We start from the raw sequence: 26860 nt of genomic DNA on the forward strand, positions 1-26860 counted from the left end.
AAGTCCCAGAATCGGGAAATTACTCCCCACCAGAAAGTACATTCTATGGGGGTAGGAATCCTATTTGGGTTTTCCTTGATGTATCCTCAGTGCTTAGCACAGTGTCTGGCACTTAGTAGGTGCTCCAATAATTTTCTAATCAAAGAGTAAATGATGTGCAGTTTATGAAAAAGGTCTGGACAAGAGAGAGAAGACACGGAGAGGGACAGTGTGAGAGCGGTGCTAAAACCCAAATGGGTGACTGCAATCCATCAAAAAAGAAATAAGTTTAGGTTGGCATGAATTGGTCGTACCTATTCTGACTCTGAGTGACTATTGCTTCTCTCTCTAAGAGTTTACTAACCATCTGTTTAATAACTCTTTTGAGAATTTTTCCAGAGTCAATGTCAAGTTCACTGGACTGAGTTCCCAGAATTGACCATTTCTCATTTTCGTCTGTTTTTCCCCATTATCTCAGCATGCTTCAGTTCTCCACACTTTTTCTAAAGTATCTGTAATTGTTCATGTAAGTTAGTTTGTTTTATCCCCCTGTTCTAAAGCCTATACCTTTTTTGTGTGCTTCTTGCTTTAAATATAACTTTAAAAATCGCTTTTCTCCCCCAGTTTGACAGGGCTTGTCCTCTTCTGGACTTTACCCTTCCAGAAGTTATTCTTAAAAGTGGTGGCCGTTCTTTGGTAGTCATTCTCAGTTACATGCATGCCCCTCTCCCACAACTGTTTTTTTGTAAGTCCTTTTAAAAGTAGAATTATTCAGAGAATGTGAGCCCGTATTTTTCACTGCTCATGGGCAGTGTCAGAATTTAATTTCTGAGAAGATCCCATTCCTCTTGAGCTAACTTAACTTTTTAAGACCGCCCTGGGATCTTCCCTAATGCTTCTTGGAAATTTTTGAAATCTGAGCACCTAAAGGGAAGGACACATGTTTTATCACATCCAGCCTTCCCTGCCGTGCATGACGACCACAAACTCTGACACTTTGTCCAGACTTTGATCTGACTTAAATCCCAAGTATCACTTCCCCTATGGCTTCCCCTATGTCCTGCGAGATGAAATGGACAACAGAAGAAAGTAAAAAGATGTCAGATGCTTTATTTGGAGTGATAGAAGATTCCCAGTACATGTCTGCATAATTGGGGACCCCAACAGACCTTTATCTTGCCTTCGTGTTAGTTTTGTGAAGTATTTTGGGAAAATATAATTATATGCTAGGCTTGAGTATCAGGAAACATATGGCACATTCAACAGAATAATCGATGGGAATTGAATGAAGGGTTTGAGGAGTGGAGAGGATTAAGGGAAACCGACAAGGGATGGTAAGGCATCTGGGGACTGGCAACAGCCGGTGTCTTTATCACCCCTAGGCCTGAAGGGACAAGGGCGGAGGTGTTCCCAGAACCCGATGAGAGCTTGTGTTGGTCTGCGAGGGTTGCCGTAATGAAGTCCCACAAACTGGGGGGCTTAAACAACAGAAATTTTTTCCTCACAGTTCTGGAGGCTCGACGTCTGAAACCAAGGTGTCAGCAGGGTTGGTTCCCTCTCAGGACTGCGAGGCAAGGATCTGTCCGCTTTCCTTGGCTTGTAGATGACCATGTTCTCCATATCTCTTTATATCATCTCAATCTGTGTCCAAATTTCCCCTTTTCATAAGGACATCAGTCATATTGGAATAGGACTCCTCCTAATGACCTCATTTTAACTTGATTTCCTCTGTAAAGACCCTATCTCCAAATAAGGTCACCTGAGGTACTGGGGGCCCAATATCTTTTGGGGGGGACACAATTTAACCTGTATCAGAGCTATAGCAGTAGTAAGGGGCTGCCTGACAGCCACTGTGCCCTTTGGTAAAGGGACATAACCATGACCCAGCAAGGAAATAAATGTCTGACTTCCTTCTCTTCTTATCCTCCCAGACTAATGCCTCCCACTGACAAACATAACTGGAAGTTAGAAGGCAAGGGTGCCTGGGTGATGCAGTCCATGCAAGCCAGCCTCCCAGGGTGCAGGGCGGGGTGGAGAAGGGGGGAGGGTGAATCTGGAGGGGCAACCAGAGAATAGGCAGCACAGCCTGTCTGGGCAGTCTGTGGGATACACCCAGAGCAGCCAGCGCTTTCCAAGCAAGTTAGCCTCTTGGGCTCCCTGATTCCTGAAGATCCTTGAGAAGAGATGCTGCTTGAAGATAACCCCCTTTCTGGCTTTGTTCTCTAAAAGCTTAAGCTTCACAGGGAAATTGTGCTGGAGTAAAGGGTTGGGGGGAGTAGGTGGGAGTGATGAGTAAAAGCCTTGGGTTGGTGGGGTGGGAAACTGCATAAGTTCCTCGAGGGCTCAACTCTATCCTTTTGGATGCTGTGACCACAGCGTGAAGGTTGGAGAGGGGAGGAGATCCTTCAGCAATGAAAGCGTTACAGAGATTGGTGGTTCTGGAGGCAGATGGAGCCCTTGCTCTGCTCCCTGGAAGTGCTTTGGGGAGGCAGCAAGGTGTTATGGGCTGACCTAAGCTGACCTTGTCCCACTCCAAGTTCTTTTTCGTTGGTAATGATACCTGGCGGAGAAGTGGAAGTGATGAGGATTTGCCTGCTCCGCATCCTCACTCCTGAGATATGAAGAAAACAAGTTTAGACTCAGATCTGCCACACACGCACATTTGTTAAACATTCATTAGCAGGCAGGCACAAAACAGCTCCTGTGACGTATGTAAGTTCTTTGAGGTCTCTGTCCTTTCGGATGCTCTGGCCATGGCATGAATGAAAGCTTTTCTTAAGGTGGGGGCAACGGTATCCCAGAGGCAGGACTCTTTCGTTGCATAGTGGGCATCAGGCAGCCAGAGATGGGGTCTCCCTTATGCTTCGTTCTGCTGTTCAATCCTAATCAATGCCAGGGGTGTTATCAGAAACAGGTTTTCACTGGTGAAATGAGTTGCTTGTTAATTTGTGTAATGGATGTTATAAAAGAGCTGTTATCGGCAAAATCTGTGGTATTCAGTTACTCCGAACCACTTGGTTGAAGCTGCCTTCTGATTAGAATGTTCGCCACCACTCCTGGCGTGGGCATTGCTGATTAGAACGCGAGCTGCACCAGGATGTAACTTCAAGTAACTGGCACCAGCAAATGTCATCCTGTCTTTGCCAAATGTTTTAATATGCCCAAGTATTTCATTTTAGAAAAGTAGATTTATTTCTTAAACATGCCAATTTAAAAGAAAGAAGCAATCTGGGAGTCCAACACTAGGGGAATGTTAGGAAAGTTTTCCAGCACATCCCCTCTATGCGACTTGCCAAAACAGGGATGTGCTGGATCCCTACCTAAGGCTCTGGAAGTACCAGAAGAGCTTTCTTAAACATTCTCACCTAGAATATGCTTCCCTAGCCTTGCTTCCAAGGATGAATGCCAAAATACTTTAAGGTAAATTATAAACATCATAAGATGTGGTGTCCCTAGGAGGCTGCCAGGCCAAGGAAGATGCTCCACTACATTTAACATGTTCAAAGGACCATGCAGACCTGGACAATAAAAACAGTGGACCGAAGATCAAAAGTCTTTTCCCTGTTTTCTGAGCATAAACCTCAGACTCTTATGTGCCCCTAAGGAGAGAAGCTTCATAATGACCAGGATTTAACTTCCATAGCTTGGCAATTTCAGGGTCAGAGTGAAGACAATTTAGGAAATATATAGAAATGGCCAACATGGTTTACACATTCGAGTTCTGATTCCTACCTGCTATGCAATGTCAAATCCATTATTCTTTTCCTTCTTTCAGATACTTGGCACCATGCTCACCTTCGTGATGAACATTGATTGGCATTAGACTAAGAGCTGTGAGAGGCAGAAAAGGAAAAAACACAGGCCTTGACCTGTAGGACTTAATAGCTACCTTAGATAATAATTACTGTTTACTAGGCACTGTTGTCCGTCAATCCTCAAACAATCCTAAGAGATAGGTACTGTTGTCATCATCTCTGTGTGACGGATGAGGAAACTGAGGCACAACCAAAGTAAGAGGCAGGGTTTTGAATCTGGGCCGCCGGGCTCGCGAATTCATGCTCTTCATTGCACACCACATCACCTATTTAGTTTAGTGGGGGATGGACGCATAAATAAATAGATACAGGGCACAATGGTAGATGCACAAAGTACCACAGGAGCACAAGAGGCCCACTGCGCTCAGGATTTGAGGAGGGGGCACCACGAGAGAGGCATTTCCTGAATGAGATGGCACCTGGGCAGTGTCGGAAAGCACGAAGAGGAATCAGCTGGGAACAGAAGGGAGGAAAGAAAACTGCAGCCAGAGAGGAGGGCATGGTAAGTAGGGGGAACCATAAACATGCAGTATCACTGGAGTGTCAATGCAGGGGGCAGGTGGAAGGTAGTTTGCTCGACAAACGCTCAGTGGCCCCTTCTCTGTGCAGACATGGTGCTGGGGGCATAGCATGGACAGAACGTCTAAAGAACTTGAGCTTTCAAATATTTTGCTCCCTTACTCACCAAAATAACTTTTTGCAAACTTTGCAAACTATGCAAAACACTCAACAAACTAGAAATAGAAAGGAACTTCCTCAACCTGATAACGTGCGTCTCTGACAAAACCCACAGCTAACGTCGTCATCGTCGTATTTAATGGTGAAAGACTGAGTGCCTTCCCCTTAAGATCAGGAAAAAGATTAAGGATCGCCACCCTCAGCACTTTTAGTCAGTATTATACTGGAGGTTCTAGCCTGGGTCACCAGGCAATAAAATTAAAGAAAAGGCATACAAATTGGAAAGGAAATTGATACTTTCAAATAAAAGTGTTAGATCATAGTTTTGAATGCCATCAAATGGAATTTAAATACAGTAGCAATTCGATATCCACCATTTATATATGTAAAAAAAGTAAAATCGCTGTTAACTATAACAAAATTTTACATTACTCCCTTTTCTCCTTGAACTTGTGTTTCTATTCCCTTCTACTCTCACAGAAGTGTATCCTCAGGTTATATAATTTTATGCTTGAAAGTCGTTCTCAGTCATTCTGTCATACTTCTCTGCCACATAAGTGTGCGTTTACATTGAAATTTAATTTGTAAAAATATTTCCTGAGATCATGATCCTCTAAAAACTTTCTTACCTATCATTACAGGTATCATTATTGCATGATTAATCAGAATAATCATTTTTTGATAAATGAAATTTTATTGCAAACGTATCTCAGTGCGATGGTAGTTGATTTTTCTCAACGAGTCCTGCATGATTCTATTCCTGTTTTTTTGGTATTGGCTAAGAAAACTTTTTCACATAAAATAAGTAGACAGGAATGGGAAGGGTATTGCTATAGCAATATCATTCAGTTGTTTTGGAACCCCTTCCAAGTAATGTGCCAAAAATCACGTAGTAATCATCCTCAAAACTTATTTTAATGACCCATCAGCTGACAACTCCAGGAGGTCCTTACTCAATTTTGTTGAAAGCAAATAATTGGAAACCAGCTGACTTGCAAAAAGATGTCTCACCCAGTCATTAAAGTTATTTACTTCCCTCAGTCTACACACCAGTATTTCAGTATGTCTCTTTGTTTGGACCCCTGAGAGGTTTCTACAGCTTCGGGCCGTGTACCTGAGGCGATTCTTTGGGGAAGGGGGGAGAGAGGCCTTTGGTTTTGTTTTTGTTTGTTTTGTCTGCCCCACCACGCCTTGGAATGATAGTGACTTTTGTTCACTGCTGGGTCTCAGGGGCCTAGAAAAGTGTCAGGCGCATAGCAGGTGCTCAGTGAAGATCTGTGGGATGTTAGGAAAGAATGTGAAAACCACAGTGTCTGTGTGTGTGTACAGGGGGAAGGAGAGAAGGGGCCAGTGCACTGATGTGGTTGTTTCAGTTCAAAGACACCAAAAGGCCACCTTTCCTCAAATCGCAGCAGCACTGAGTAGAGAAAAGGCCTAATCTTGGGCATCCAACCTGGGTTTGAATTCTGACATTGACACTGAATAGCTGTGACTATGGGCAAACTCTTTGTCTTAGAATCTTACCCTAGATAAAAAGGATAATTGTCCTTCCTTCAAGGAGAGGCACTGGAGGAAATGACAATGAAAAATGATAATGCCTGGGGCCAGCCTGGTGGCCCAGCGGTTAAGTTCACAAGTTCTGCTTCGGAGGCCTGGAGTCCGCCAGTTTGGATCCCGGGTGCGGACATGGCACCGCTTGGCAAGCCATGCTGTGGCAGGTGTCCCACATATAAAGTAGAGGAAGATGGGCATGGATGTCAGCTCAGGGCCAGTCTTCCTCAGCAAAAAACAGGAGGATTGGTGGCAGGTGTTAGCTCAGGGTTGATCTTCCTCAAAAAAAAAGAAAAAAGATAATGCCTGTAAGTATCTGCACCATTGCATGCGCTCAGTAAATATGAATTGCCCTTCCTTGGAACACTGCTTCTTTTTCTTTTGGTGGCACCACCTTTCCCTCTTAGGCCAGAAATTTGCAGTATCAGACTTACTGTGAACCCCCACCATTGCAGATGCTAAGCAGTAACAAAATGTTAGCGTTAGGGCCCTCAGGTGGAATTCAGGGCAGTGGGACCTCCTGTACCTCAGTTCCCTCATCTAGAAAACAAGAGCAAAAGAGCCCTGCCTCATAGGGTTGTTGTTCAGAATAATGTGTTGCCTTTTGTGAAGTGCTTAGAACAGAGCCTGGCACACGGTAAAAAGTTAATAAATGAGTGTTATCATTTTGGCCTGTCTTTTAGGCCACTGATAAAAAATACATGTGTTACTGGAAGAGAAGGGGCACCCTAGGGTAATAATGGAGTAGGAGAGTGGGGATGTTCTCAGTGGCTCTGTCTCCCACTCACCGTTTATAAGATGTATCGAGATGTCGCAAAGAGTCAGGTTCTACCCGAGTAATGAAAACCAGTGGGCAAGTGTCGGCGGGTGTAGCAGGTTAAGGGCACCATGGGTGTCTCTGTGGCCAGAGGAGCCACACATTTCCTTCAAGGCTCCAAATCCCCTCCAAAGGAATCACCCCTCCAAAGCCATGCCTGCTCTCAGTCACAATCTTCTAATCAATGGGTACAGTGGGGAAAATGTGAAATAACTTCAAATACAGAATCTTTTCGGTCACGAGGGAGGAAGCCGTAGTGAAAACGTGGACATGAACTCCAACAGATGTTTGTCAAAGAGAAAAGCATCCATATAGGAGCCTCAGCTCCTCAGCAACAAAGCAGTCCCTTGAGACAAAATGTTGCCCTGCAATTGGGACTAAGCCCTTCAAAGAATTCTCTAAGGAGAAACCAAAATTTTGCCACTGAAATTCCTCAGATTGTTGAAATAATCGTTGAAACTCATAATAATTCACGTTTTACCCCAGGAACAAGACTTGCAAGAAGAGATTCCTACTCTTGCCATGCTCCATGGGGTGGGAACAAAAAACGTTCCTGTTTTACAGAGACACGAAGTTCGTTGGATACTGATAAAAAGTTTGATGGAACTCCAAGTGACTTGAAAGGAGAGGCGCTTTGGTGTAAGAGCTCCATGCATGCTGTGGACAGCATTTCCAGCAGAACCCTAGGAAGCTGCTCTCTGAGACAGGTTGCAGGATACTGTGGGCTTGTGTTTTCCCACGAGAACTTACAACAAGCAGTCAAAACCTCCCTTTTCTAATAAAAGAAAAATACACCTTTCTGAATGAATGCTTGAGGAATGTCCTTTTCCTGCTGGCTCAGGTTTAGCCCCCAGCTGGCATTTTTTTAAAACAGCGTACAGCCCTTGTGAGCCCACATTCAACATTTTTTGATACATTTGATCCATCCTTGGCTTCTACAGAAAATAAGGAAGATAAGCTTAGAGAGAGGTGGCTTAGTATTGAAGAAAGGTTGACCCCCCTCCCAACGCACAAATACATACATTTGAAGTCACTGCACAGGCTAATTCATTATATCAACTGGGACCAAAGTTAGCTCCTGGAGTGACTGAAATAAGTGGGAACAATTCTGCAGTTCCACAAGCTAATTGTGACTCAGAAGAGGACACAATCACCCTGTGTTTGCAGTCACCTAGGCAGAAGCAACATCAGGTGGACATGGAGACAGCCATGCCCATGTTAGCAGACAGGGAGCTTGCAAAGTCTGTACACAGATTGATTACCTACACTTCCTTGTGCCCAATTTGCTTCAGCTTACAGTTAATCCCTGTTACTGGGGAGTCATGGACCATTACAAGCAGAAGCCCTTCTTGAAGAGAAACCTGAGGCACATTTTTGCTCAGGGAATTTGTGGAAGAGTCCTCTTCTCTGTGAGCTCCCATCGCTTCAACAGAATCCCTGTATGCCTGAATTGAACAGTGGAATCACAACTTTAGGTTTTTTAAAATTTTATTTATTTTTTTGTTTTCGAGGAAGATTAGCCCTGAGCTAACATCCATGCCCATCTTCCTCCACTTTATATGTGGGATGCCTGCCACAACATGGCCTGCCAAGCAGTGCGATGTCCGCACCCGGGATCCAAACTGGCAAACCCAGGGCTGCTGAGAAGTGGAACATGCGAACTTAACCGCTGCGCCATCGGGCCAGCCCCTCTTGTGCCTTTTTGTTAACGTGCTCTGTACCACTGGTGAGTGCTCCTTAGTTTCCTAACCTGCTGCTGCAGAATGTTATTTTACACCCCTCGACAGCTATCGCCAAGGCTACAAAAAAGAAAAGCTAGGTTAGTATAAATTATTAACCCTTTGACTGCTACTGTATGTTTCTGCTTTCTGTGCCTTGTTATGGCTACTTTTTTGTGCTAATAAAGTATTTTTGGTGTTCTCCTTGTAAAAATGAAAACAACAGCAAGGGGCCAGCGCGGTGGTGTAGTAGTTAAGTTCACACGCTCCACTTCAGCAGCCCGGGGTTCACAAGTCTGGATCCTGGGCGCAGACCTATGCTGTGGTGGTGTCCCACATACAAAATAGAGGAAGATGGGCACAAATGTTAGCTCAGGGCCAATCTTCCTCAGCAAAAAAAGGAAGACTGGTAACAGACATTAGCTCAGGGCCAATCTTCCTCACAAAGAAAACCCCAAAAAACAAAAAAACTTTCCCAGTGCTCCCAGCAGGGGGCGAGGTAGAGTCCTGTCTCCCTCCTGGCCCTGAAAGCCTTGCCGCATCTTGAAACAACACAGGGGATCAGTGTCCTCAACATTCCAGTCCCTGGGTGATATGCTGTCTCCCCCTCCAGCCTATGATTTCCTCCAGAGCAGGGAGTCATTCTGTAAAACCCCAGACAAGCATAAGGCTCAGCACATGGCAACCACTCAAATGTTCCTTAGAAACAGACCTGTAGGCCTGGAAGCTGCTTGGAGGGCTGGGGCCAGGTGTGGGCAGCCAGCAGGTCTTCCCAGGTTGTTTGATCTTAGTCTCTTTGAGAACAATAATTGCATGTTAGGATGGGATACTTCCTTTTAGATTTAATCAAAGCACCCCCTAATTCACTGAAGTTTTCAAAAGGTCTATAACTTTGGGAGGGGAGATTCCCTCCATTGCTATGACAAGGCCCAGGCTTTCTAGTAAAGCTAAGTATAACGCCCCAGAATGTTGACAGAGTTTATCTCTAGCAAGTGGAAATACAGGGGATTCTTTTTTTCCCCTTGCTGTTCTGTATTTTATGGATTTTCGTTAAAGAACAAGTATTATGATGAAAAGCTAGTTTAACAAATCGTTATATCATGAGCTCAGAATAGTCTCCATCTGCAGACTTATAAAATAACAAAAAATTAATTAAAGCGTGAGGCTCCTTTGATTATGTTAAGTCCAATATTCAGAGCATTGTGTAGAGCAGTTAGAAAGATTTTGTCTCCATTTTCGGGAAAAATTAGCCCTTAATTAAATGCTGCTCTGGTCTCACCTAACAAAGCATAAAAATAGTACCTAAAATGATCAAACTTTTTTCAAGTAATTTAACCACATCCCAGAACAAAGCTCAGGAATACTTATGGGGGGCCTGCCCCTTGGCCAAGTGGTTAAGTTCTCGCGCACCGCAGCGACGGCCCAGGGTTTCGCTGGTTTGGATCCTGGGTGCGGACATGGCACCACTCATCAGGCCATGCTGAGGTGGCGTCCCACATGCCACGACTAGAAGGACCCACAACTAAAAATGTACAACTGTGTACCAGGGGCGCTTTGGGGAGAAAAAGGAAAAATAAAATCTTTAAAAAAAAAAAAACGAATACTTATAGGAATACAAATATACTCATCCCCAACAAGATAAAGTTTACAATATCTAGCAGGAATGATCTAGTGTCAATAAAGTTAAGAAGTATGTAAAGAAGCAGAAAAATATGACCCTTAATGAGAAGGAAAATCAGTCAATTGAAACTGACCCAGAAAGTGCATTGACGATAAAATTAGTAGAAAAGAACATTAAAACAACTGTAACTGTATTCCATACGTTTCAGAAACTAGAGACAATATTGAACATGTTAAGTAGAGATAGAGAAGATATAAAAAAAAAGACCAAAATTGGGCTTCTAGAAAAGAAAACAGCAATGTCTGAGATGAAAAAATTCACCGTATGGATTAGCAGCTGATTAGACACTGTAGAAGAAAAAAAAGATCAGTGAACCTGATGATATAGCTATAGAATGTATCCAAAATGAAACAGAGAAAGAAAGACTACAGGAAGTAAAAAGAAAAAGGAAAAAGGAAACAGAGTATCAGTTTGCTAGGTGTCAACTTCAAATGAAATAATACACATGTAAGTGGAGTTCCTGGAGGAGGGGAGAGGGACAGAATAAATATTTGAAGAAGAATGGCCAAAAACTTTACAGATTCGATGAAAACTATAAACTGAAAGATCGAAAAAGCTCAACGAACCCCAAGCAGAAGAAACATGAAGAAAGCTACACATCATAATGAAATTGCTTAAAACCAGTAATAAAGAGCAAGTCTTAAAAGCAGCCAGAGATAAAGGACACGTCACATACAGAGGAACAAAAAAAGGTTATAGCGGATCCCTCTTTACAAACCACGAGAGCCACAAGAGAGTGGAGCAACCTCTTTAAAGTACCTAAACTGTCGACCTAGATTCTATTTAGTGAAAATATCTTTTAAGAACAAAGATGAAAGGGAGACTTTTTGGACATACAAAAGTCTGAAAGAACTAATCTGAAAGACCTGCACTAAAAGAAATGTTCAAGGGAGTCCTTCAAGCAGGAGGAAAATGATACCGGATGGAAATAGGGATCTACTCATAGGAATGAAGAGCAACAGAAATGCTATGTGGATAAATATTAAATTTTTTTCTTCTTATTTAAATCTTCTTAAAAGATAATTGGCTGTTTAAAGTAAAATTAATAACAATGTATTTGGAGCTTCTAACATGTAGAAGTAAAATGTGTGACAACAATAGCACAATGGCTGGGAGGGAAGACATGGCAATATACAATTGTAAGTTTCTTACACTACATATGAAGTCATATAATATCACTTGAAGGTAGACTGTGATAAGTATGTATACTATAAACCTGAAAGCAACCGCTAAGACAACCCAACGAAGAGTTATAGCTAATAATCTAACAAGACGGATAAAATTGAACCACTAAAAATATTCAGTTAAGCCAGAAGGAGGCAAAAAAAAGAGGAAAAATGGAACAAAGCACAGAGGATACAAATAACAAACAAATAGCAAAATGATAGACTCAAACCTAACCATATCAATAATCACATTAAATGCAAACTGTCTAAATATCCCGATTAAAAGTAAGAGATTTTCAGACAGAGAAATAAAGCAAGACCTAATTGTACGTCACCTATAAGAAACCCACTAAAAATATAAAGACATAAATATGTTAAAAATAAAAGGATAGAAAAAAGTTTTACTATGGTAGCACTATTCAAAAGAAAGAGGGAATGGCCATATTAATGTTAGGAAAAGTAAATTTCGGAGCAAAAATATCACCAGCCTCGAAGGGTGTCATTTCGTAAGGAATGAATGGATCCATTCATCAAGAAGCCATAACAACGCTAAATGTTAGGCATCTAAGCATAGAGCATCAAAATACACAAGCAAAATTGACAGAATACAAAAAGAAATAGGCACACCTGTAATTATATAATTATAGTCGGAGTTTTCAATACCCCTCTCTCAATAATTGATAGAACAAGTGGACAGGAAAGTCAGTAATGATTTACAAGAGTTGAACAACACCATCAACCAACTTGACCTTATGGACATTTGTAAAGCAATCTTCCCAACAAGAGCAGAATACACATTCTTTTCAGGTGTACGTGTCTCATTGACCAAGATGGCCCTTTGTTTGGATCATAAGTCACAAAAATTTCTAAAGGCATCAAATCATGCAAAGTATGTTCTCTCACCACAAAGGAATTAAGTTAGAAGTAAATAAAAGATATCTAGAAATCCCCCAAATGTTTGGAAACTAAATAACACACTTCTAAATAATCCAGTGGTCAAAGAAGAAATCGAGTGAAATCAGCAAGTATTTTGAACTGAATAAAAACATATCGAAATTTGTGGAATATTGCTAAAGCAGTATGTAGAAGGAAATGTATAGCACTAAACAGCAGTATTAGAAGAGAAGAAAAGTCTCAAATCAGTGACCTCAGCTTCCACCTTAAGAACCTAATAAAAGAAGGGCAAATAAAACCCAAAATAAGAAAAGAAAAAAAAATAAAGATGAGAGTAGAAATCAGTGAAAATAAAGACAGAAAAATCATAGAGAAAATCAATAAAAGATACATGAATATCAAATAAGCATATGAAAGAATTTTCAACATTTTTGGTCAATAGATAAATGCAAATTAAAATAATGAGATACAACTATCTATTAGAAAGTCTCACATTAAAAAGGCTGAACATAACTTTTGACGAAGATATGGAGCAAGTGAATTCTCATACACTGCTGGTAGAAATATGAAATAGCAGAAACATTTTGGAAAATTCTTAAAATGTTAATCATACACTCACCGTATGACTCAGCCTATGTGCTATATGAGCCTCAGTGCTATTCCTATGAGAAATGAAAGTATATATTCATACAAAGACTTTTACATTACTGTTCATAGCACCTTTATTTGTAACAGCCCCAAACTGGAACCAACCCAAATGTCCATAAACAGATGAATGGATAAACAGATTGTGATATTCATACAATGGAATACTACCTAGCTATAAAAAGGGATGAATTCTTGATACATGCAGCAACATGTATGAATCTTAAAATAATTACCCTGAGTAAAAGAAGCCAGACCAAAAAAAAGAGCATATACTGTGTCATTCCCTCTATGCAAAACCCTAGAAAACGAGAACTAATCTATAGTGACAGAAAGCGGACCAGTCGTTGTCTCGGAATGGAGATGTGGTTGAGGAGGGCCAGGAAGGTGGGACTACAGATGGGCACAAGGAAACTTTTTGGGGTGATATATATGTTCATTATTTTGATTGTGGTAATGGTTTCATGGGTGTATACATAGGTCAAAACATCAAATTGGGCACTTTAAAAATGTCATTTATTGTATGTCAATTATGGCTCAATAAAGCTGTTTAAAATAAAAACTGACCTGAAATCCAGGACAAAAAAACAAAATCAATCAATCAAACAGACAAAAAAACCCTCTTCAGATCGGTATTGATATTAGAAATCTCCAAGATAGTTTTTTAAAAAAGAAAGTTGTCAAAATATTTAATAACCATTTGGCCAAGGAAAAGGGAACATAAGACTTATGTTCATATATTCACACTCGCTTCTATTTGCATAAAGAAATTGCCATAGGTACTGTTTTTCTGTGAAAACATACTGGAAGGACCTGGAAGCACACAAAAGAAGCTAACAGTGGTTATCTGGGTGGGGTGGAGAAAAAGGAATTTGGGAATGGGAGTGTGGAAGAGGGTTAGGAACAAGATTTTTAACTAACTTTCTTTATAGTTTTTATTTTTTGAACTATGTAACTACATTTACTATTTTAAAAGGTAATTAAACAATAAAGTAGAACTCAGTTCAGGCTTAACTATCGCCAGAACAGTTTTTCTAACTATGGGTCTTGATCAATTTAATGAGTCATGAAATAAATGTGGTGGGTCATGATTGTTAAAACATACATACACACACACACACAGAAATAGAATAGAAAATATCAGATAACAAGGGGGAAAGTATTATTTCTTGGAATTTTTGTCTCAGTTACGTGTGTGTGTGTATTGTGTTGCCATATAAAATATAGACAGCAATCACAAAAGAATGGAAGGCACTGTTCTGGAAAACTTGAACTCCCTCCACCTTCCTCCTTTTGTATCTTTTTCTTTATTAATTTTTGAGTTGTACATATCACATTGTATTGTAGTTATTTTTCTATCCATCTGTCTTCTCATTCAGATTATGAATGTTTTGAGGGCAAAGACTATCTTAAATATTTGATCCATGCATGCATGGATGAATAGAAGGATGCTGTAAATGAACGGGTAGTGAACGAATGAAGGAATGAAAAATTCTTGTATCTAGAGAGCTGCTCCTCAGGCCATATTTGGGTAGGGAGAAGTGAGTGGTGGGCTAAAATGATTTTTCAAGGCTTTTTTTTTTCATTCATGCACACAAACAACCTTTTGGAGTTGTTGGTCTGAAACTGAGACCTCAGGAATGAGCAGTATGTCTTTGATCTTCAAGCTTAATCAACCTTCAGCAAACATATTCTGAGCACCTACCCTATGCTGGAAAGGGTAGTGAAACTCAAGATTTTTCTCAATGTCTCACCCCAAATGGACATTAGGTCCATAGTAGATGTGGCTCCCCTCCTCATTCTTGGTCCATTGGGAACCTTAGGCTTGTCTGTGCTGGATTCAGATAGTCCCATTGAGACTTACATTTATCAAGCTTAATAATGCATTGGGTATTGTTTTTCTTGTTTCTTATCCTCCTTTTTTTTTTTTTTTCATTGATTTCCCCTCCTCCATTTTGCCCTTTCCTAGTTTGGAAATTACATACTTTATTTTAGTGGCTACTCTTAAAATATTGCTATACATGTTAATTTGAAATATGGGGTTAATCACCATCTCTATCATCTTCCTGAAAAATACAAGGACTAGAATACTTTCTGTACTGAGAGAATTATGTTAAAAATCTCCAACTGTGTTCATGGATTTGTCTATTTCTCCTATTTGTCATTTTTTGCTTTATTTTGAAACTATGTTAATAAGTGCGCACAAAGTTAGGATTATTATGTTGTCCTGTTTAATTAGCCCTTTTATCACTGTGTAATGTCCTCCTTTAACCCTTAGGAATACTTCCTGTCTTACAATCTACTTTGTCTGACGTTAACATTGCTGCTCAAGCTTTCTTTTGGTTATCCTTTGCTTGGTATGTTTTCCCATCTTTCTGCTTTGTATACGTTTGCATATTTATATTTACAGTGGTGTCTCTCATAAATAGTGTATATATACTATTTATATATATGTTGGGTCTTTTTTTTAAACATCCATTCAGAAAAATCTCTATCTTTTAACTGGGATGTTTCATCTATTTGGTTATTGATAGAGTTGAGTTTAAGACTGCCATCTGGGTATTTTTTTTCTCCTTGTGCCACATATTCTTTTATCCCATTTTCCTGCTCACTTCTGGCTTAACAAAGTATTTTTATTATTCCATTTATCTTCTCTATAAATGTTTTAATTATAGCTTTTTTATATTATTGTTTTAGTGGTTTCCCCAGACATAATAATATGCATCTTTGACTTAGGGGATTAGGATTTGTGGCGACACAAACATTCAGACCATAGCACTCTGCCCTTGGCTTCCCAGAATTCATGTCCTTCTCACATGTCATCAACTGAAAGGTCTAAGTCCAGAGTCTCGTCTAAATAGCATCTGAATCAGATATGGGTGAAACTCAAGGTACGAGTCATTGTGACATCTAACATATGTAGAGAGAGCTACCAAGGGGTCACCTATTTTGACCAGTCTCTTTTCCAAACCTATTTTTGTCAGTTCTATTGATTTCACTTAATTCTTCACACATAAAAATCAAACTCCAAACCCCATTTGCTGTAGAACTTAAGCTGCTTTAAGGGTGTTTTTTTTTTTTTCAGTAATGGAGAAAAATTTGTACAAAGACATTTACACTTTCAGATCCAGTCTGTACAGGTTGTTCAGTCTTTAGAATTTTTCTCCAATTTATTGTTGGAGAAAGAAAAGCTGCAATGATGACCATGCTATGAAAAGTGAGCCAAGCAACACAAACCATAGCATTTTGTAAAGTTTGAAGTGTCTCAGAATCTCAGGTGATCTGCATTTTGGAAGAAGATTCAGCCTTTGAATTGTTATTCACTTTCCTCTTTCTTTAATGCTGCACTATTTACAATCAATTAACCATTTTTATTTATCGTATTACTTTTGGAAGGGCTGGATGCTATGGGTTTATAGCAGAATATTCTTTAAAAATAGACTGTAGTCTAAGCATCTGGTTGGTCTTTCTGAGGCCATATACCAAAGACAAGATTTGGCTATGTTGCAGTTGTAGCAGAAAGGACCAAAGTCTAAACTCTACCACTTGCTGCCCAAGTGTCAGAAGTTATTGATTCTGTGTTTAAAGACCTTCCTTTGACGGAAATGCTAGGATAGAAGGGAGCTGGAGCAAGAGGGCAGAAGCCCACAGAAACTGGGCTCTCCATGTGCTTCCCAGTTTCCTGTTTTAAATGTGAAATGATTTTTTGGTTTTGATGCATTTCTGTGCTTGTCCTTGTCTCCCTGACAATTCATTCCTGGTTTGACTCAGTTCTGGTTGAGCCCTTGGTGCCATGGTAATTACCCTTAGGCTCCATCTGGCTGTGTCCCTGGGTATCCAACTTCTCTACTCCCGGGGCCACCACTCTTGGTCCCCCATTTGGCTCTGCCCTCCTAGCAATCATTGGAACTTGCTTTAAGCTTAACTGCTACTCATCCTTAAGATGCCGAGTCATATGTCATTGCCATAGGAGGGATTTCCTTGACACTCAAGATGGGTTCAGGTCCTCCTGATGTATACCCTCGGAGATTCCTGTATTTTACCTTCAAAGTACTTATCACAATTTATAATTATTTTTGTTATCTATTCTGCTCATCTTGTATCTTCAGCACCTGGGACAAGCCTGAGACATAATAGGAGTTCAATAAATGTTTTGAGTAAACGTGAACAAATAAAGCTTGTGACTTGGGCCCCCACCTCTTTTAGGGTACAATTGTATATGACCTTGGGCTAGTTACAAAACTTATCGGAGTCCCAGTTTACGTGTGTGTAAAGTAGGGATAATACTGTTTGATCTACCCCCCAGTTTGGTGTGCTATGTATGTAGCAGATGCTTAGTAAACGTTTGTAGAGTGAGTGAATACACATGCTATCTCTGTGATTAAGAGAAACCTATATATATATTTTGTGTGTGTGTGTGAGGAAGATTGGCTGTGAGCTAACATCTGTGCCAGTCTTCCTCTTTTTGAGTGTGTGTGTGAGGAAGATTCCCCTGAGCTAACATCTGTGCCAGTCTTCCTCTATTTTGTATGTGGGATGCCTCCACAGCATGGCTGGTAAGTGGAGTAGGTCCACGTGCAGGGTCCAAACTCAGGAACCTGGGCCACTGAAGTGGAGCATGTTGAACTTTCACCACTTGGCCACGGGGCCGGCCCTGACACCTATATTTTAACAGGGATTTCTAGATGAGAGAAAGTGAGTACCTTAGCAAGGGGAATCTTGTTTATTGAGTGGAATATAAGATTCAGGATTTCATTCACCTTTACCCAGGGGTCTATATTTCCCTTCTGGTTGTAGCTTAATACTAGGTATTGTTTTAATGGAAGAAGGGAAATTTTTTGAATGGAGTGGGACCAAACTTGCAATGATTGACTTTTCCAACTTCTAAGTGGTTTGTGTCTCTCCCAGATTTTAACTAAATTTGGTCCACTGAGAGTACAGTTTTAGATTGTGTGTATCTTAAAAACTTGTAAGAAAGAAGCAATGGTGAATGTGAAGCTGAAGACCAGGGAGCGTTCTATAGAGCTAACATTCTCATCAGTTGGTGCAGCTGATTGGCCTTCTGAAACAATGGCAAGATAAGATCCTGACCTCGGGGTGGTGACAAAAGTGCTTTCAGCCCAACTGTTCTTTGTACTACCAGCCTCATAAGCTGGCTTAGCTTAACCTGCCTATTTCCTCCATTTCCACCATCAGTATAGTGAAGATACCTTGCATGTAAAATGCAAATTTTCACCCCCAGTTTTTCTTTTCCTTGCTCATCTCTTCTGCACCATGTACACCAACTTCTGGAATTTCTCCCTCCCAACATTTCCTTAGGCATACGAATACAGAGAAGGGAAGAAGATGCAGGGAGTGTCCAAATGTAACTAGAGTCATATATTTTATTTGAACTTCATCTCTTTGGAGGAAGGGGAACAGAGATGAGAGGAGTAAGTTAGAGATGGTCTGACAGAAAACCCAGAGGTGTGGAGTACGCAAAGAAGGAAATCCTTCACTAGAATATCTCCTGAAGGTGCAATGAGGTGAACCTGGATAGGGAATTCAGAGATAACTCTTGGTGTTTAGGATTGTGATTTGGGAGTGAGATCCCAGGGCTGAGCAAGGAGGAAGGCCAGCCAGCGGATGAGTCCCAAAGCGAGTACTGCTGGATCGTAACTAGTCTAGATCTCCTGACCAAGTGACCTCATTTGGGTGGGGAAGATTTGCCTGGGGAGTTTGACCCCTTATTCCCAGTTCATCTCCTAGGGATCCTCAGTGTCATGGCCCTGGGGTGAATATGAATTCATATAGTGACGTCTCCTGTCCACTGTCCGCTGACTAGGCTGAGTCTGAGTTGGGGAGTCGGGAGGCAAAGACTCATACAGAGGCCAGTACTGCTGCCGAGGGTAAGTCTGAACCCTTGATCTGAATTTGTGCTCGGGCATGGGCTCCAGCTCTGGCTCCAGCTCAGGCTCCGGCTCCAGCTCTGGCTGCAGCTCAGATTCAGGCTCCAGCTCTGACTTGGGCTCCAACTCACGATCAAGGTTTAACTCTAGATCTAGTCCAGTCTCTCGTTCTGACTCTGGCGTGGGCTCCAGCTCCATGTCTAGGTCTGAGTCCTCCTCTGGTGTTGGCTCCTGCTTTGCGGTGAAGGCTGTACCCATCTTTTTGGGGATTTCTAGAAGATTGTTGCTCAATTTATGTCTTGAGTCTCCATTCTGAAATACATGCAATTAGATGGGTTAAAATTTCCAATAAAATTTACCTTTTGAACAGTCAAGGAGTTTCAGAATATAACAGGAGTTAAGGTACCAGAAATCATGAGTTCCTGGCAAAGTAGAAAATATTTCTGGCCTAAATCTGCTTTTGATCTTCTTTACACCCTCTGATTCCTCAGTTACTCACTATTCTTCAGGCTTGATCAATCCATAACTTCTGATTTCTCTGGCTTTTCTAGCTAGCCTGGATTTCATGGTCTACCATTTAAACAGCAGTGGTCTTGGCAGCATTCTGAAACATCTTTTCTTCTTGATCTTACTTGTCTTTCCAACCCCCAATGTAATCCTTGGCAGGGCATGGAAGGCCCTCATGGCCTGGCCTCTTGCCATCTTCTTTAGCTTTATCTCCATCTGTAGTCCCCACCCTTTGCTCTAGCCATAAAATTAACCAAAGATGCTTGACTATTTACCTTGCTCATGCTACTCCCTGTGCCTGCCTTGTCCTTCTCCATCTTGGCCACATACACATATTCCTTATTCCAGATTCAGATCAAAGATGACCACCCAGAATCTTAGCTTCCTTTGTGTCCCAACTGTACCTCATTCACACCTCTATCCTAGTGCCACTAATGTAGTGCCTTATTTATTTACAAATCTATCTCCCCTTTAGACTCTAAGCTCCTTGCGGTAAGGCAGTGCCTGGTTCTTGATCTCCTCAGTACCAAGCACTGAGCCTGTCACTCAGCAGATGCCCCGCAGGCTTGGTGAATCAGCCTTACAGCAGCATTCCGCAGAATCAACAACTTTGGCCTTTCCTGAAACATTGTCTTCTCTTCCACCATATGACACTCTCTTGCTTTTCCTCCTTCCTTCCTGGTCTCTTTGTTGTCTCCTGAACTTCTTCTGGGCTTCTAAATGTTGACTTGCCCCATGGTTTGATCCTGGGACCCTTCTCTTCTCCATCTACACTCCCCCCATAGGCAATTTTACTTAGTCCCATAATTTTCATTACCATCTATGTGCCAATGACTTTTTGGTTATAACCCTTCCCCGATCTGCTGGTTCATATATCCACTTCCATTCTCGACATCTGCACTTGGATGTTTAATAGGCATCTTGAATTTAATACATCTGAAATAGAACTTGCTCCTCTCCTAGTCTTCCCTAGCTTAAATGCTAGAAAAAAAAATTGACATACTCAATATCAAGTCTTAATTTAAGTCCTGATAAGGATGTTAATAAACTAGGAAAATACTTTTAAAAAACATAGTAAATATAATGTCTGTCTTAAGCCAACTGTCACCACTAGTCTTAATAGAGATACATAAGAAGCTTTTCTCATTAAATTCAGGAGTAAGACAAGACTCACCACTATTACTTAAATTGTTCTGGGAGGTCTAGCTAATGCCATAATATATGATACTGAAATAAGAATTCTAACAATTGAAAAATAAGAGATTTATATTATTTGTAGAAAATATTTTTCTACCTAGAAAACTCAAGAGAATTAACAATAAAACTTCTTATGACTAGTAAAAGAATTCACAAAGGTGGCCAAATAATTAAATAAAAATCAATAGGTTTTCTATATGCTAGCAATTGCCAGTTAGAAAATATAATGAAAAAGAAGATTCATTTTAAAAAGCAATGCAAATGTAAAACATAAAGCATAAAGTATCTAGGATTTGTCTACATGAAGAAAGTCACAAAACCCTACTATGAAAGCAACATTTAAAAAGTCTGAATATCATATTAAGAATCTACAAGAACGTAGAAAGAAAAGATAAATGAAATGACTGGGTCAGAAATATCCTCTGCAATGGAGGAAATACAGGCATCGTGATTGACACCATGAGCTGTGGAATCAGTTTAATGCAACAAGGATTAAATGCAAAGATTTAATGTAATAGATAAATAAATAAATAAAATTAAAAGACTGAATAAATGTAGAGATGGCCCATGTTCCTGGATAGGAAGAACAAACACTGTAAAGATATCAACTCTCAAATTATTTTCTATTTTCAATCCTATTCTAATGAGAATTCCAACAGGTTTTTTTGGGCGGAGGTGATGATGAAAGATTCAAAAGTTTGTTTGGTAGAGTAAATTGTTGAGAATGACTTAGCAAATTTTGAAATAGAGCACTGATGACACAGGACAACTTAACTAGTGTTAAAAGGTATTATAAAGTAGTAGTAATTAAAACAGTGTGATACTAAAGTCACTCAGAACAATGAAACCAAAAACTAAGCAAGAAGTAGACTTTAGTTTTCATAGGAATATAATATTTTGTGAAAACAGCATCTCAAATCAGTGGAGGAAGGGAGGCTTATTCAATAGATGGGATAGCTCAGATGGTTAGCTATATAGATAAAAAATAAAGATTACTCGTCAACACTGTACACTGAAGTACATTCTAACTAGATTAAAGAGTATAATAGGGGCCAGCCCCATGGCTGAGTGGTTAAGTTCGCATGCTCCGCTTCGGTGGCTCAGGGTTTCACCGATTCGGATCCTGGGCGTGGACATGGCACCGCTTGTCAAGCCATGCTGAGGCGGTGTCCCACATGCCACAACTGGAAGGACCCACAACTAAAATATACAACTATGTACTGGGGAGATTTGGGGAGAAAAAAGCAATTAAAAAAACAAAGATTGGCAACAGTTGTTAGCTCAGGTGCCAACCTTTAAAAAAAAGAAAAAGAAGAGTATAATATATTAAAAAAAAAATAAAAATCTAGAAGAAGATATAAATTAGTATTTATTTATTTCCTAAGTGAGAATGACATTCTAAACAAAGACCAAATGGAAAATAAGAAAAAGAAAGATTAATATAGGAAAGACTACGTAATACATAAAAGCAAATATGTCAAGTGTGTCATAATTATAAATCAAATAGAGAAACTTCCACTTATAGTAAAGGCAGACTACACAATTCAGACCAACCCTCCTGCTAAGGACCACTAGAAGAGGGGGGTAAAATATTTTAAAATTTCTGCTTGGAGGAATCATAAATCTAACAAAATTGTGAAGAACTACCAGGCCAAGATTTGGCAAAAAGTAGAAATCTAGAGAGGTGAGTCTGGCATTTGGGGCCACTTCTGTAGAGGATATTTGATGATCCAGAAGTGGCACACATACGCTGAGCAGTGCTTTTGACAACCTTAAGGGCTTAGGTTGCCAAAATTGGATTCCAGGGTCTGCCAAGGAGGGGCTATGGTAACCCTTCCCATAGACTGCACCTGGGCTGTGGGTTAGCTGGATGGCCTAGAGGACCTCAAGTCCTGAAATCAGATCAAAGTGACCCTATATTGCGACTGGCAAAACAATCAAATTCTGTCCGGAAGAAAAATATCATCCTGGGTCTCAAGTTATTTCTATAAATATTTTCCAAATACAATGTCTGGCACACACCCAAAGATTACTGGGCACATTAGACTTTGATAGTGAAGGATGCATGCTGAACCTAAAAGTATGGTTCCTGTACCAGTAGCATCAACATTACCTGGTAGCTTGTTAGCAATGTAAGTTCTCAGGCCCCAACCCAGACCCACTGAATCAGAAATGCAGGGGATTGGGGCCCAGAGGGGCCCAGAAGTCTGTGTTTCAACAGCATAATTTGGTGATTCTGATGCATACTAAAGTTTGAGAACCACTGGAAGTCTCCAAGCATAAGTAGGAGGACCTCTGGTCAGAGATGTTGTCAAGAGAATTCTTGCTCCAGGTGGGGATGGATCTAAGAAGCTCGGAGGTTTCTTCCAGTTGAAAGGTTTTGTGACTCTATGCTTTTAAAAATGGGAGTGGACGATAGAGCAGAATAGAGAAAATATGTTCAAATTAGCTATTGAGGAAAAAGTTGTTCTGGATAGGCAGAGGCACATAACATGTGAGAACTCTCAACAAAGCAAGGGAAAAACTTGGTAATATGTTAGTTAAAAAAAGAGATAGAAAGATTCTCCAAAAATTAAAAATAGAAATACCTTATGACCCAGCCATCCCACTACTGGGTATCTATCCAAAGAACTTGAAATCAGCAATTCCAGAAGTCCCATGCACCCCTATGTTCATCGCAGCATTATTTACAATAGCCAAGACGTGGAAGCAACCTAAAAGCCCATCAACAGATGATTGGATAAAGAAGATATGGTGTATATATATATAATGGGATACTACTCAGCCATTAAAAAAGATAAAATCGTCCCATTCACAACAACATGGATGGAACTTGAAGGTATTATGTTAAGTGAAATAAGCCAGGTGGAGAAAGACGAAATCTGTATGACTCCACTCATAGGTGAAAGTTAAACATAGAGACAAAGAGAACTGATTGGTGGTTACCAGGGGAAAGGGGGTTGGGGGGAGGACACAAAGGGTGAAGTGGTGCACCTACAACACGACTAACAATAATGTACAACTGAAATTTCACAAGGTTGAAAACTATCATAATCTCAACAAAAAGTTAAAAAAAAAAAGAGATAGAAAAAGACCATATTTTACAAGCTTGGATATTTTTTACTTCTTAAAGTTTTTAAAAACACATTACTCTGGGAATACTTTTCTTGTCATAAAAAATTCAAACATGGTTGAAATGTAGTAAGTCAAAGAATCAGGGGTTTAATTAAAAAATAATTTCCAGTCAGTAGATAATATTTTGGTGCCCATCTGTGTTTTAATTTCCTTTTTGGTGGGAAACATTTCACCTGCATAGAGACTGATTGAACACCCTGAAGTAGGCCCAGGTCTTTGCTTAGTATTAGTAAATGGCTAAAAATTCTGGCTTCTCTATCATTCCCCTTTGTACTCACAATGTAAATAATAGCCAAAGTGTTAGACTGGCAGATTTTTACTAGTTCATCAGATTTATTATTCATCCCAAGGTGTAGGGTGTGAGTGGATTCTAAAGGTATAGCTAGGGAAGATATTTAAAATATTTAGTAGTTGGCATGGGACTGGTATTAACCATGGTTGCTGTAAAAGGATCCTTGAGGCCTCTGCTGGGTTGGGGAACCCTCGCTTCAGTTGGGAGAGGGTCCTGGATGGCCCAGATGCCGTAGCAGTGGGGGAACCTGGGACTCAGCTCCACTGCTATTTACCAACCAGTAAGGGAGCATTTCAACATCTCAAAGTCTGGCACAGCCATACTCAAAAACCTTTCCTAGATGTTGCTCATCTCTATCTGATTGGGTGTCTCCACCCCCGCCACCCCGCACCCCTCCCCTGACCCCCAACCCTGATGCCTCACATCATCCAACCTTGTCTGTTTCTGAGTAGGTTTCCTGTATCACTGTCTCAGACTCATCCACGCTTAACTCGGAGGACTCTGGAAAGCTCCTTGGCAGGGCAAACAGCACAGCGTCGTGGACGGTGAGGAACAGCTGGGCCTTGGTGATGCCAGCGTCAAAGAAATCATTCCTCTCAAATGCCCTGACAACAGAAGCTACAAACCAAACCCAGAACACACACAGGGTAAGACACCTAGGGAGGAGAGCCCCCAGGGTGCAAAACATAGCCCTCTCCTAGGGTGAAGGGTACTCACAGTGACACCCTGCTATGAGCACCAAAATGTAGGCGTTTTGGAAAGCATTGCACATCTGCGGAGAAAGAGTAAATCAGTGTTAAGAGATCTTCATACCCACCAGGAAAGGGTCTTCTAATTAGCTGAGTATTAGAACCCCTTCGGCCATTCACTTTTCTGGGGTATATGTACCTTTGCATTTCTTTTCAGCTCTATAAACATTTGATGAGTGGACTTCTGTATGCTAGGAAATGTCTAAAGTGCTGGGAATACAAAAGAGAATCAGACAGTCTCATGTGGGGTGGGGAGTGAGAGGGAGGGTTGCCCATGGTCTCAAGTGGGGAACCAGTTCGCATAAAGAGATAATGTTTGTGTGAGGACAGGGCTAGATAGAGAAAGGCACAGGTGTGATGGGAACACTGCAGCGGCCTCAGGAACAGCCAGATATTGGTATTACTGCTTAGAGTTTGCACGTGATCCCCTTCTCCCTGGAGTTCACTGAGCAGAGGGGGCAAAACGTGGCCCCGAGATGGGCAAGTGATACAGGAGGGAATGGAATTCAGGAACCCTGAGGGTCATATTCAGAGCTTCCCTACAAAGTTGCATTTGCCTTTAGTAAAACATCAGAGACTTAGTATCAGATTAATAAACATCAGATACTGACTTCAAGTTTACTTCAGCCACTATACATGCTCTGGGACAATAAATCTTAAAGTTCAATTCAAAGCAAGTCAATATTAACCTTAATACTCTAAAATTAAATAGACTGTAACCCTGAGCGCTAAGTTACAATGTCAAAAGAAACAAAACAGACAGCCTCTGCTTCTTTCACTATCAAGAGGAAACAAGAAAGTCTCTCTTGATTATATGGTAAATCATAAAGTCATTTGGTAAAGAGCCCAAATGGACAAACTCTAAATGACAAGTGATGGGAGGGTGGAATCCTATGAATTGGGAAGAAGCTTAAATTGAGTGATTGTCTCTAAGAAGAACGATTGCTGGGATTTTTCTTAGTAAGTTTAAGTTTTCAATTATGAAGTAAACAGAGCCTGATGATTTCCTCCAATGAGGCGTTATAGAACAATTACAAAAGGAATGAAGAAAACTGTCTTTTTTAAGTGTAAATTTTAAGTGCACCATGATTCTCTGAAGGCTGTAAACTAGAGGTATCTGACATAGCCTCCGTTTTGGGGCTGGAGCAGAAAGTCATCAGCATACGCCAGGTGTGGATGACTCATGCCCAGGACCAGAACATATGGTGCAGCCACAAAAAAGGAAGGCAAGAGAGCAGAGAGGAGAAGAGGATGGCTTAGCCATACCATAGAGCATGGATAGGGTGATAGAAAGTCAGAGGCTTTAAGTTCCAATGCTGGACAGGCCACTTACTAGCTACGAGTCTAGGACTCTCAGGGGGAAATGTGGCTTGTCCCTCAGGGCTATTGTGAGCATGAAATGAGATAGTGTATATAAATGTGGCGTGTAGGAGGCATTCAATAGCATAGCTTGAGTGAAATCTAAAGTTAACAACCACTGTGCAAGACTGGGAGAAGAGAACACTGCCCAGGAGAACGTTCGAAGATGAAAAAGCCCAAAAGACCAGAGGTTATCAAGGATACTTGAGTGTGGAAATGGGGTGGGAAAAAGGGTCTCAGATGGGAAAGCCGTTAACGTTGATCTCTTCTAAGCCTCTCATTCTATAGATGAGGAAACCAAGACCCAGCGCAATTTAGTGAGTTGCCTCCAGTGAGATGGACAGTGGTCAGCAGTAAAGCAGGACAGAGCACACATCCCTGGACCAGCCAGGATTCTTCCTATTGCCTCAGACCAAAGAGGAGCTGGACTCACTTAACCGGGAACTGTATTTCGTTAGAAACAAGAAGGGATGATAAAATAGGATCTGAGGATGAAAGAAGGAAAATCAGCCAAGGGAGCAAATCTCAAAAAAAGGTGGGTGCCATCAGAGGCAGGAGGAGAGTGTCCAGGATGTTTAAACCTGAGCCATCGCCCACAGGAGCAAGAGTGAGATAGAGGGTTGTAAACTGAGATAAGCAGGCTGAAAAAAAGATGTTGTACTTATGAGACATTAAAGCAATAAAACCAATATGGTTAGTTGTGCATTTAGACTGTCTATATTGTATAAGAAGGACAGAAATGAAAACTGTTAGAAAAACCAGAGAGTGGGAGAGAAGCCCAGATTCGGA

General features: G+C 40.8%; 1 protein-coding gene, 2 long non-coding RNA genes and 1 pseudogene across 9 annotated transcripts in view; 3 read left to right on the forward strand and 1 right to left on the reverse strand.

Moving 5' to 3' along the window:
- The window catches only part of LOC138919644 (uncharacterized), an 82995-nt gene that overhangs the window by 1653 nt on the left and 54482 nt on the right, over window positions 1–26860 (forward strand). For all 4 annotated transcript variants that reach the window (XR_011430028.1, XR_011430029.1, XR_011430027.1 and 1 more), the window contains exon 2: window positions 3755–4296. This is a non-coding gene — a long non-coding RNA (uncharacterized lncRNA). The remainder of the gene's footprint in view (window positions 1–3754; window positions 4297–26860) is intronic.
- On the forward strand, window positions 6893–8623 carry LOC102149463 (suppressor of cytokine signaling 5-like; annotated as a pseudogene).
- SLC26A8 (solute carrier family 26 member 8) overlaps window positions 18303–26860 on the reverse strand; it is a 67904-nt gene continuing 59346 nt past the window's right edge. For 2 of the 4 annotated variants that reach the window (XM_023624820.2, XM_001494701.6), the window contains 3 exons: window positions 24681–24735; window positions 24397–24581; window positions 18303–19144 (listed from right to left, as the gene is read on the reverse strand). In XM_023624820.2, coding sequence (XP_023480588.2) covers window positions 18689–19144; window positions 24397–24581; window positions 24681–24735 — 696 coding nt within the window. In that variant the 3' untranslated portion in view covers window positions 18303–18688. Of the gene's footprint in view, window positions 19145–20175; window positions 20321–24396; window positions 24582–24680; window positions 24736–26860 lie in introns of those variants that run through there. The other 2 variants (XM_070245514.1, XM_023624821.2) reach the window with 2 other exon arrangements.
- LOC138919645 (uncharacterized) lies at window positions 24416–26774 on the forward strand. The gene is made up of 2 exons (XR_011430030.1): window positions 24416–24610; window positions 26360–26774. It is a non-coding gene; the product is annotated as an uncharacterized lncRNA (long non-coding RNA).

This window comes from Equus caballus, chromosome 20, assembly GCF_041296265.1.
Source record: "Equus caballus isolate H_3958 breed thoroughbred chromosome 20, TB-T2T, whole genome shotgun sequence".
Classification (NCBI taxonomy): domain Eukaryota; kingdom Metazoa; phylum Chordata; class Mammalia; order Perissodactyla; family Equidae; genus Equus; species Equus caballus.